The sequence below is a fragment of the Kwoniella newhampshirensis genome, chromosome 3, assembly GCF_039105145.1.
Source record: "Kwoniella newhampshirensis strain CBS 13917 chromosome 3, whole genome shotgun sequence".
NCBI classification, from domain to species: domain Eukaryota; kingdom Fungi; phylum Basidiomycota; class Tremellomycetes; order Tremellales; family Cryptococcaceae; genus Kwoniella; species Kwoniella newhampshirensis.
This window is the reverse complement of record NC_089957.1, coordinates 461,955-473,789: the sequence shown is the minus strand read 5'-3', so window position 1 is coordinate 473,789 and position 11,835 is coordinate 461,955. Positions and strand designations below refer to the sequence as shown.

The following is an 11,835-nucleotide window of genomic DNA, read 5'->3' as shown; positions in this document are numbered from 1 at the left end:
ATTAGTGTTCTGGCTGTCCCTCTCACCCTAATCACGTGGTCAGGTTAGTATCTCGGGAGCTGTCCGTGTGTAGATCGCAGGTCACTGTACGGGTGCCTTTTCATTGTCGGCAAGGGATGCCAAGGCAGTGCGGAGGGGCACTGCTGTTACTGCTCTCACACCAATGATATGTTCATATGAGTCACTAGCAGCAACATCGACAACACCTTCATCCCCGCTCTGCTCTTCATCCCCAACGTCTCCATCCTGACATCGTTGAAACCGACGCACAAAGTGATATGGGTCGTCTTTCGGATATCATCTCCACTTCATCCACCAATACCCATAACAATGGCAATGGACATCATCAACCTCCACCCAACTATCAAGACCATTCCAAAACGGACCAATACCCCCATTCCACATCTCAAGGGCCAGCAGGACCACCCCCGCCGTTCCCCCGTTATTTCGCTTGTCTCCATCTCGGTCGGACCGACAGGATCAGGTTGATTGGATTGCCGCAGGACTGTATTCCGGCAGTGGACGAGGCGATCAAGAGGGTCTGGTATCCTGGTGTTCAGACTCAAGGACCCTATATATCGGGATGGGAATGGAAGGTCTCGGGGAATCCTTGTGGGTGACAGTTTCAGATACACTCATAACGACAAGTCCTCATCCATGACTATCTCTACCATTTCCGTTCCGCTTCCCCACCTGATCCGTCAAAATCGCCTGCGACGCAGTGAATCCCCTTGTCTCTCTTATAGAGCATGACTGATGCCCCAATCGATTCCCAGGGCGAGGACAAGGTATCGAGGCAATAGCAGCTCGACGGCTGCTCTCCCACATCTTGCACGCCCTCTCAGCGATCGGATGGGATCTCCACATGTCTTGCGACCTATCCAAGAAAGAGTGGGACAAAGACACCCTCTTCCTGCATTCTGTACCGCCTCGACAGAGATACTATTTCTCGATATCGTTCAACGAATCGGACAAGGTCAGGATCATAGATCCGCCAGATATGATAGTGCAGGACGCTTTTGTCAGGGCTGTCCAGGTGAATTTTGGTCCGCCTGGGCGAAAGCTCAGCCGCAGCCGGCCATCTTGTCATCATCCGTTCTTGGACGTTGGAAGCTGAATATATCCCTCACACACAGACATGGCCAGCCGGTATCCAGAAACAAGGCGAGAAAGAATCCGGCTGTTACCAGCTCAAGCTCCGGGGAACACCGTGGTGGACATCTGACGGAGCGGAGGTGGTCCATTCGAGATTGTTGGGCTGCACGATCCTCTCTGCGATGGAGAGTGTGGGCTTCGAACTGGTCAGTAGTGTTGATATGAGTATGGGGAATGGGGATCGTCAGATGGATCGTGAGTCTGAACGTCTCATCCTCCTATTTCTCCCTCGATGCTGTCCGTGATCGAAGGGCGTGGCAGGAAACTTTTCCATCTTGATTGAAATCAGAGGAAGGAGCGCTGATGTTCCGCATGATCCACCAGTCGATACTTGGTTCTTCGCTTCCAAAGTGTGATAGTGCACGAAGCACGAGTGATCGTGGACCGGCTCAAATCGGAAACAGATTGTGTATTATGTAAATGACGTTGTATGCTCATGTACGATACTACCATGCAACATCTCGCGATGCCCGTCTTGTCAAACGAAGCGAACTCATCCACGACGTCTACCGTGATTGTGCATATTACACTACAGCTTCCTCGCCTCCTCCTCTATAGCATCCTCCACTTGATCCGTCTGAAGCCCCGTCTCCTCATCTCCAGCTTTCACTCCGACCCTTCCATGTATCTCGAACTTTTGTCTCGCCTCCACTTCAATCGTATCCTCAACCTGATCGGTCTGAAGACCCGTCTCTTCATCACCGGCCGTTACGCCTCTTCTTCCATGTTTCCCAAACTCGCCCAATCCCATCACTCTATCTCTCGCTTCCTCGTATTTCCTTCTCGTCTCACTGACCACATGTTCAGGTAAAGTGACGTCCTCCTTCGCCTTGAGACCTTCCGAAATCAACCAGTCTCTCAAGTACTGTTTATCGAATGACGCTTGAGGTTTACCAGGAACGTAATCTGCTTCGGCCCAGTAACGCGAGGAATCAGGAGTGAGGACCTCGTCAATGAGGATCAGTTCAGGTTTGTTAGGCGATGAAGGAGATTGGAGCAATCCAAATTCGAACTTGGTGTCGGCGAGGATCAAACCACGTTCAAGAGCGTACTGCGCGGCTTCTGTGTAGAGTTGGACCGCGACTCGCTCGATTTCCGCAGCGAGTTCAGGACCGCAGATATCCTTGACTACAACAGACATTAGATATAGCGCAGCCCCGTACACATTCTGTATTCAACTCACCCTTGTCCGGATGGATGTTCTCATCGTGGTCACCCAGATCAGCTTTCGTAGAGGGAGTAAACAACGGTTTGGGCAGTTTGGCTGACTCGACCAGACCGGCTGGCATGGGGATAGAGTGGACTGTCTGCGACTTCTTGTACTCGCTCCAAGCAGAACCTGGAGCATGTTTCGTCAGCTAGTTGTCCCGGGTCGGAAGACGTCCACGTCAGCCCACCCGTAATGTAACCCCTGACGATAGCCTCAATTTTCACCACCTCGCACTTCTTCACGATCATACTTCTACCCTCGAGCTGATCTCTGTACTCGTCCAGAGAACGAGGGAATTCATTCCACGCCTCGGCGGGAGAGCCGAAGCATGATGAAGGGGAAGGTGTGAGGACGTGGTTGGGAATGATTTGCTTGAGCTTGTCGAACCAGAAAAGGGAGAGAGTAGTAAGGGTGATACCTTTTGATGGGATACCCTAAGTCATGGAAGTGTCAGCTCCAAATCCTCCTTCGCTGCAAATGGTCATCTATGAGCTTACGTTGTTCATGATCACGTCGAAAGCGCTCATCCTATCCGTTGCAATGAACAAAAGCTTGTCATCCTCTCCAGGGATAGCATAGATATCTCTCACTTTACCCTTCGCAATCAGTTTGAGTTTGGGCAGGTCGGTCGAGGTAACGCATGTTTGGGATCCGCTGCCGCTTGCAACAGGTACAGGCTCGATCTTTGCAGCGTCGACTGAATTTTGAACCAGCTCAGCGGACTTGATGGCCCCTGGAGGAGGGACAGGTGGTTGCGAGCCTTCGTTCGATGCCTTGGCAGCGGCTTTAGCAGCCTTCTCTTGATCCTTCGCCACCTTGGCTTGCGCCCGAGAAGCTTGCTCTTGCTCCTTGGCGAGCTTCCCTTGCTCCTTAGCGGCTTTTTCTTGCTCCTTGGCAGCCTTCTCCTGCTCCTTAGCTGCTCGAAGCGCGGCTCGCTCTTCCTCTGTGGGTGGCTTGGATCGAACGTCCTTCTTTTTCTGTGAAGATATATGACATGAGCGCTCTAGTTCGGATCGCCTGGGGAAGTAGTGACTCACCACCTTTTTCTCTTCAGGCTGAGTTGGAGCCAATGATGAACCAGGGTAAGCCAATCGCTCGATCTCCTGCCACTCTTTGTCCTCCTCGAACTCTTTCCTGATAGGCGCCAGGAGGGTGATCAAAGCGTCCTGAACTCCAGTCTTCAGATCACCAGGATGGATATTCTGCGCAACGTACTCCTTCTCCAGTTGCTTGTAGCTTGAGACATGGATATCACCACCGAATTTGTCCGGTCGAGATATGCTGAAGACGGTTCCTTCAGGTGCTCCAGCCTTGACGAAACTGCCTTCTCCGACAGGACCAGGTTCTCCCCGACCTGCAGCTTGTTCGATCTTCAACTCTTGCACAGGGATGAGGACAGCTTTGAGGAAAGCGAGAACACCGTTGTTCTCGATTTCTCCAGGGGGACAGAGCGCAGCCTTGATCTTTGCCTTGACGTCGGCAGCAGAGTCCAGGAAGTCGATCTTGGATTTTGGGTCGGATGAAGACATCTTTCCTCCTGAAAGACCAGGGACCATGGCATTCATGAGATGGGCACGTTTGGCGTAGCCCATTTTGGGAAGGAAGTGAGCGGCGTACATGAAGATCTTTCGCTACAGGAGTTGATCTGTATGTCAGCTGCTGTATCACATGACCGACAGACCGTAATGAGCTCACCTGGTCAACACCACCGAATTGAAAGTGAACATCAAGGTACTGCTCATCTAAAGCTTGCAGACCAGGGTAGAGCAAACTACTCATCAAGGGTGATTCTGACTCCTTGACGACGTCTGCACCAGCATGTTCGGCCTCCCTTGTGGAAGTAAGAGCATGGAATCTGCGGTTCGAATCAAATACATGAGCTATCGTCCCAAAGGAGCTCGACTTCCGGATCTCGCGGACAATCACTCACTTGTAGACATCAAGGGTGTAGTCCGCTTTGAGCTGGTAGCTGGTACCGGTGACGAACTTGAGCTTGTCGACGGGAACTCCGAGGCTTGTGAAGACAGCTTTAAAGAGCCTGGAGTAGTATTTGACTCTGTGCTGTACGGTCTCGAGAGTTGACTTCGAGGCGTCAAGGAAGGCGTGGAGCTGTATTAAGATTCAAAAATTAGTTTGTGTCCTTGATGATAGGCGGTGAACATCACGAACATCTTTGGGGGGGGGGTGAATATTAGCTTTATATCCTTTGACAACGAACAAAATAGTAGACATACCGGCAAGCAGAACGGTAACGCTGACACCAGCAGTCAAGAAGTCGGCAATTTTGCATAATGGAACGCAGTAAGCGATGTGCGCTGTGCGAAGCGTCCGTCAACACCAGAGCCTCTTCTTGGGTTTGTTACAGCATCCTGAAACTCACGTCGGCCAGTAGTAGCAGAACCTATGTGAATCGGTGGTGAGCTGCTTCTCCTTCCCATATATAGCTACGGCGGATATCAAGACTTGGAACCAAGACTCACCCCAGTACGCTCGGACAACCTCTCCCTCGCTCAAGACCTTCCTGATGATCTCTCCGCTAGTTACCTCCTGCAGGTTCCTCGTGATCCTGTCATACTGAGCCTCGGCTTCAGGCGAGAGGACGATGTTCGAGCCTTTCTCAGCTGTTGTTGGTTGGGCGAAGGCGGAGTCGGCCATTTGTAGTAGTATACCAGCACGCTGCCGAGGTTCTGAAGGAAGCAGAGGGGAAACTCTGGATGTGTTTGTGTGGGAAGAATCACCTAGGTAGAGATTGAAATTTCCCCGTCTGTGAAACGCTCTCTCACTACTTGCGACTCAATCTCCACATCCACTTCTTCGAGTCGTGACGCCGAAAGATAGCTACGCACGCCTAATTTTGATGACGACTGGAGTGGTGCTTCACGTCTCAGCGGAGACTACCCGGATGTCCGTTGGGCCCAGCCAGATCTATCGGGGGTCCGATGCGATAATTCCGAATAATCGTGGCAGGATCTCGATCACGTTTTTCGGTAGTCCTGTTAGATTAAAATCCTGTTTGGCGGGGTTCCTATTCAGATCTCAGCCGTTCTCGTCAGGTCAATCACAGCCGTCTCTCGGATTCCCAACTTTGCTTTTTCTGGCGAGTACAAAAACAACTGTCGATTCATCTGCATCTCATCTTTCCACTCTGCAATCTCGAAAAGAAAAACCCATCCCTCGTAAAGACTTCTAGATCCCCTTGGAACAATCTCAAAATGCCCATGGTGAGTCACCTTTCTCCGTCATAGATGCCTCCCATTTCTTCTGCAAAGAAGAGAGGCGAAGAATTCGTCTTTTTTCGTCGAAAAATACAAATCCCGACTTCACCCGGTTTTGCACCTCTCCATACAAATTATCGTTTGTCCCGCATGCTGACGCTCGTACGATCTGCAGAACCGTGCTCTTGTCAAGAAGTGGCTCCCCACTGAGGTCCTCCCCATCTTCGGGTACGTCCCGTCGTTCTCATCGTTCCTCATGGGCCTTCCTGTCGATCTCATTCGGACGAACGGATCGTCGCGGGCGGCCAATACGGAACGCATCCCGCCACTCGTTGCTCTACATCCATGAGATCGTATAGAATGCATAGCCTCAAGGGACCTCGGACTGACGCTTGTCATCGTGCTTGACCTTACAGGATTGTCGGTGTCGCCGTCGGCGGCGCTTCCTTCTACCTCTACCGACTCTCTCAGGGTTCCGAGGTCGTCTGGGACCGAAAGTCCGATTGGAGGCCTTGGGACAAGGTGAGTTTTGCTCTCCAGGTCGCCCCACTTCGGCGATTGCACATAGATGTTTGATATGGGCCAGGCTGATTCTTGTGGCTGACCTATCTACGTCTTCTCCTCCTTTCCAGATCAAGCACGACCAGAACGTGAGTTTCAGCCCCTACGTTCACTCCGCTTATCATCAGCAGATCACAAACTGATCTTGCCATTTTACTGCACAGCAAAAGCTCATCACTGTTAACCACGAGTTCTGGGAGAAGCGACGGGCTGCTGCCAAGGAGAACGCCCGAGCCGTCGACGCCATCTAAGTGCGATCGGTCGATTATTTCATCATAGTGCATGATGGAATGACTGCACGACATTGAGCTGTGGGCGATAGACAGTTAGTCAAGGGGAGAGAGACAACTTGGGATTGTACTGTATCGATACAGGTATAACGTTCATTTTAACAACATATAGACAGCATGCCACTTGATTTTTTCTCCCGAACTACCACACATGTCTGAGTGCCACTGCCACTGCCGCCTTTCCAATTGACAGTAAGGTTCAAACTCGTGTTTCGGCCGGACTTCTTTCAGGTACAAAGAAAGTAAGGCATGCACTCCATGGTAGGTTCGGAACTTGCCGAGCGACGCGTCAAAGTGTCATCCGCTATCATTCTGCATCTGACACGCGATAGCTTTCGTTTGCTTCCTCATTGGCCATACTTTGTCCCTTTGTACTGGTCAACAGTAGCAGCAGTCCTCCCGACACGCCAGAGGTCCGTGATTCATCGCGGTGTGCAACGCCAAACGATGTCAGTACTTCCTTGGGCAATGGATCACATGTCACCAGCTGTATGTTCCGGATCGAACGGCGCTCATTTCGTTGAGCACGTTTTGCTCGCTCTGCTTGGCTACAAAGATGTGTGCACAGAGAAGTGGTCCATATCCAAGCCTTTACGTGTCATTTGCGCCGGCCCATTGGTTCCGGAGGCAAACAGATTTGACCCAACACATGGGCAGATTATCTCGCATGTTGATACCCTGAATAGCGTGTTTACAAGTCAAAATTATTCATCACAACAACAACTCAACCTCTCGAGATGCCAAGTGAAAGTGCTGGCTGATGCCTAGTGTGATGCAAGGGTAAAGCGTGGTCCTGTTCAGTGCTCACGTTGAAATGCATCACCTCCACGATCATAGCATCCTATCATCATTGTTTGGTTTTGATTTCAGGATATCGGTAGCAACATAGTGCGACGGGGCGTGCGCACGGATTGATCGACAGGTGATTGACCGATTCAAATATAGAAGATAGATCGTCCTTCGTCACATTCCTCTTCTTCCATACATTCCTTTTCGGTTCACGTTCGTAGTTCACTTTGGTCCGACAGACCTACCCACACTCTTTTTCAGAGCCCCACATCAGCTCTCGAACGCGCTTCGAGCAAAGAGCTTGATACACACATACCTCTCAGAATGAAAGTCATCACGCTCGTTTCCACCCTTTCCCTCTTCGCCGCGTCTTCCTTAGTCAACGCCTTCAGTCTTGCAGACGTCAAAAAGGGTGCCAACACTGGGTGAGTCTGTCTCTCCTTCTCTCGAGTTTCGCGCTGGCGAACCATGACATGAGAAGTACGCGCTGGTTGCTGATTATTCGCTCTGTCGTCTTATAGATCAATCGTACCTGGCCGATATATCGTCGAGTTTGACAGCAATGCGCATCTTTCGTCTGCGAATCTGAAGCGATCTGCCAGTGTGAGTGGACGATCTCAATAACTTCTTGGTTATAAACTGATCAATGCATGTCCTTTAGCCTCACGAATATATCTACCAGCAGCTCAAGGCTCGGGACACGCCTTACACTGTTCACCAGGAGTATTCAAGTGATCTCTTCGTTGGCGCTTCCATCTCGCTTGCGTCAGATGCTGTGAGTGTCCCTCAAGCTGTGTCATCAACCAGTGGTGCATCAAATAGGTTGACACTGTCCCCTACTATAGGATCTGGCGTCCCTCATCTCAATAACTGGAGTCATCGTGAGTGTCCATTCTGTATGAATCGACTTGGCGCGGACAGCTCACATCATCCTTGTTGAACAGAACTTGAGACCGGTCCATCTGCTTACCCTTCCAGCCAAATTCCTCGAAGCCGCTAACACTCAATGGACTTGTAAAAACCCCCCCGGTAGCTCTACCACCATCCCATCTGGATCAACCGCCACTGCCGCTCCCCAGGTCACTACCTCTGTCAAATGCACTGGCAAGGGTAAGAAGCAAGCTTGCACGACCAAGACCGTAACGATTTCTGCCACTGCTACCTCCACAACCAAGGCTTATCCTACTACTGGCTTCTCGCCCAACTCTCAAATCCAAGTAGACCAGGTTCAGGCGACGGGTAACAATGGCGCAGGCGTCAAAGTCGGCGTGATCGACAGCGGTGTCGACTACAAGCGTGCTCCCCTAGGAGGTTGTTTCGGCCCAGGATGCAAGATTGCCGGAGGCTACGATTTCGTGGGAGACAACTTCGACGGCTCCAACGACCCAGTACCCGATGACGATCCTTACGACGATTGTTACGGACATGGTACGATCGTTGCCGGTATCATCGGTGCCAATGACAACGAATACAACGTTACTGGTGTTGCTCCTGAGGCTACACAATACGCATACAGGATCTTCTCATGCGGTGGTGCCACTACCGACGACATTGCGTTCCAGGCTATGCAGAGGGCTTACAACGATGACATGGACATCATTTCCGCCAGTATTGGTGAGTGTGATACAGCCTATGTACCGACTTGGCCGAGCTGACCGCTTTCATAGGTGAGACCTCTGGATGGACGGAGAGTATGTTGAGTGTTTTGGCCGGACGTATCGTCGCCAGCGGTACTGTAGTGGTCATCTCCGCTGGTAACCAGGGACAAGTCGGTGCTTTCTACTCGTATTCCCCTGCCGCGGGTAAAGACGTGATCAGCACTGGCTCAAGCGACAACTCGATCTACCCTGCCCATAACGCTACCGTTTCCACAGGTTACGGTCCAGTCACCTACTTCAACTTCCAGGCGTTCACAACCGGTACACTCCCTATCTACGCCTACACGACTGATCCTTCAGTCACCGCTGACGGATGTACCGTGCCCGATGGTACCCCCGACTTATCACCATACGTGGTCGTGGTGCGTCGAGGCGGTTGTTCTTTGGCTCAGAAGGCCCAAATGGCCTACTACCAGGGTGCTACTGCCATTCTCGTTGTCAATACCCCAGGAACACCTCCAACCTATCAGAACTTCCCGTTAATCAACTTCGCTATGGTCAACTCCGATGACGGCAATTATCTCCTCAGCCAAGCGAACACTGGGAACACCACGACTTCTAACACTACCCTCAGCTTCTCCTTCAATCCCATAGCCTTCCCTAATTACTGGAGTGGTAACACGACTTCTTTCTTCTCGGAGATTGGTCCTACCAATGACTTGTTCATATCAACGAAGGTACTCGCTCCGGGCTCCAACATCATCGGTGTGTATCCTTCGGCTCTGTACAACTGGACTCTAGTGCAGGGTACTTCCTTCTCAGCTCCCTTCGCCGCTGGGTCTGCTGCCCTCTACATGGCTGCCAAGGGCGTCAACAACGTCAGCCCTAAAGATGTGCTTGCTGCCCTCGAGACCACTGCCGAGCCGCTGGCCGTCTCAGTCTCGGACACTACTCTCGAGAGTGTCGCTGCCCAAGGCGCAGGACGGCTCAACATTGCAGAAGCGATCAACTCCAACGTCGCCATCAGTCCCTCAGAGATCTTGCTAAACGACACTGCATATTTTGCTTCCGTCCAATACCTCACTCTTAAGAACCCCGGATGGAGCTGGGTCACTTACAAGTTGAAGAACGTGCCAGCTGGTACCGCTCTAGCTTACCAGACCGTAAGTCGATACTGTGTGACCTTGGACAACCATTGAAGTCGCGCTGATTCTTCGTTGCAGGGCGTGAACCAGTCCAACGATGAACCCGTACCTCAAGTGCCAAATGCTGCTTCAGTAAAATTCTCGCAGAAGTCCGTTACGCTCTGGCCGTTCGGGACGACCGTCGTTCTCATGCAATTCACCGCGCCTACCGGCCTCGACCCTCAGACTTTCCCCATTTATTCCGGTTACATCCAGATCAGTGGTGGCCCTTCCGTCACTCAGGTCCCGTATCTCGGTGTTGCCGCTAAAATGAAGGATATGCCGGTACTCGACCCCACGCCCTATTATCTTGGGCTGAACACCCCCACGATCCTCGATGCCAACCAAAATGTGCAGGTCGGTACAACCACTTACACTTTCCAAGGCTCGGACCATCCTACTGTTCTTTACCGATTGGTGGGAGGAACTCCGCTTTTGCTCATCGATCTGATCGACGCTTCTGCCACTTTGCCGTTCAGCCCCAACTACAACAGTCGAAAGCGATCTACTGCTTCCTCGCCGGAAGCTGAGATTGCCTTGATGAAACGATCTCTCGACGCTCGTCGAGGCAAGTCTACCGGTGGCTTCACCCCTGGAAGTGGAAAATCGGCAAGCTTGCTCAGTCTTTGGTGTCAGTTGACCAACTGGAAAGGACAGGGTTGTCCTTCCTCACCTGGAGGAGGCAACACTTTCTCGAAAGTTCCCATTCTTGGGAATCTGTACGAGGCGGACTTCATCCCCAGAAGTACCGACAATGCAGATGGCGAAGGCGGTGATTACAATCAGTTCGAGTTGAGCACTGCCGCTTTTGCCAACGGTACAACTATCCCCAACGGCACCTACAAATTCCTGATGCGCGCTCTTCACATCACGGGTGATCGTGCCAGTGAAGCAGATTACGAAGCATGTAAGTGTGACCTCATTGACGGAAGGTACTCTGGCTGATCATTTTTTTCTTGTTATTGTAGGGGTATCCGCGCCGTTCACCGTATCCCAATAAGACATCTGAGTGTTATTCCGGACAATATCTACGATCTGGACTTTCGTTCCGTTCCGAACAAACAAGCAACCAATCTATCTATCTATCTATCTACTTATCTATCTATTTTCCAAATTTATTGCTGCTATCACCGAGGACGATTCTGATTTAGCTCTTATCCATGTTTTGTTCTTCTCATCTGGGATTTGGGAGTCATCCACGACGCACTTGTCGTCGAATGGCAGAGACAATTGGACGATGCATTATGAGGTATCGATGGTTCAAGCATGAAGCTCTTTGCAACGCTTTTGCCATGGGAGATGAGCGTCGAGACGCGACACAAAGTGGAAGTGAGATGTTTGTGGCGGTGAAGGACCGAACATGTGGCAGGTAAAGCCTCGTCCTGATGACTGTGCTGTATGATCAGAGGGCATCAACTGAATGGACGGTTGAAGGCTGTTGTTTCCAGATCGACAAGCCTTATACTGAGCTCCACGAACCACCAGACTGATCGATGGATCACAATATGGACCAAGAAGAAATTGAAAACATGCACCCGGTCTGATCGACGTCCATGGTGTACGAACGAATCACAGCAAATTTGTTTGCAAGACTGGGCCGGTCGTCCAGCCGACCAGCGTGTATATCGGCCCGATGAACGCGTAATGCCAGTCGCCAGAACCGTTTCTTATTCCGTTCGATGATGGTATGGTGCACATTCGTGGCCCGGGCGGTGAAATGACACTCTCTGCCAGGATCTATTGACATAAGTTATGTATAAAGCGGACTCCAGATAATTCGATCCGTAGTCAACCTTTTCCCCCATCTCATCGTCTCAAGTTCTTTTTCCTTTC

The 11,835-nt window shown here is 51.2% G+C and overlaps 4 protein-coding genes across 4 annotated transcripts; 3 read left to right on the top strand and 1 right to left on the bottom strand.

Moving 5' to 3' along the window:
• Positions 1-278: 278 nt before the first annotated feature.
• On the top strand, positions 279-1,511 carry IAR55_001522 (uncharacterized protein; the record flags this gene model as incomplete). The annotated part of the gene is made up of 4 exons (XM_066944649.1): positions 279-612; positions 777-1,036; positions 1,137-1,350; positions 1,480-1,511. The coding sequence occupies 4 exons, from the start codon at positions 279-281 to the stop codon at positions 1,509-1,511; spliced, it is 840 nt and encodes a 279-aa protein (XP_066804572.1).
• A 173-nt stretch (positions 1,512-1,684) lies between these two features.
• Positions 1,685-5,020, bottom strand: IAR55_001521 (phosphoribosylaminoimidazolesuccinocarboxamide synthase; the record flags this gene model as incomplete). The annotated part of the gene is made up of 10 exons (XM_066944648.1): positions 1,685-2,283; positions 2,339-2,494; positions 2,553-2,799; positions 2,863-3,342; positions 3,403-3,996; positions 4,061-4,220; positions 4,296-4,474; positions 4,535-4,680; positions 4,746-4,766; positions 4,846-5,020. 10 exons carry the CDS (start codon positions 5,018-5,020, stop codon positions 1,685-1,687), a joined length of 2,757 nt encoding a protein of 918 aa, XP_066804571.1.
• Positions 5,021-5,577: 557 nt separating this feature from the next.
• IAR55_001520 (uncharacterized protein) lies at positions 5,578-6,392 on the top strand (the record flags this gene model as incomplete). The annotated part of the gene is made up of 5 exons (XM_066944647.1): positions 5,578-5,586; positions 5,756-5,808; positions 5,997-6,102; positions 6,213-6,230; positions 6,306-6,392. The coding sequence occupies 5 exons, from the start codon at positions 5,578-5,580 to the stop codon at positions 6,390-6,392; spliced, it is 273 nt and encodes a 90-aa protein (XP_066804570.1).
• Positions 6,393-7,544: 1,152 nt separating this feature from the next.
• Positions 7,545-11,002, top strand: IAR55_001519 (uncharacterized protein; the record flags this gene model as incomplete). The annotated part of the gene is made up of 8 exons (XM_066944646.1): positions 7,545-7,645; positions 7,742-7,823; positions 7,882-7,995; positions 8,066-8,101; positions 8,165-8,834; positions 8,888-9,981; positions 10,042-10,909; positions 10,971-11,002. The coding sequence occupies 8 exons, from the start codon at positions 7,545-7,547 to the stop codon at positions 11,000-11,002; spliced, it is 2,997 nt and encodes a 998-aa protein (XP_066804569.1).
• Positions 11,003-11,835: the final 833 nt, after the last annotated feature.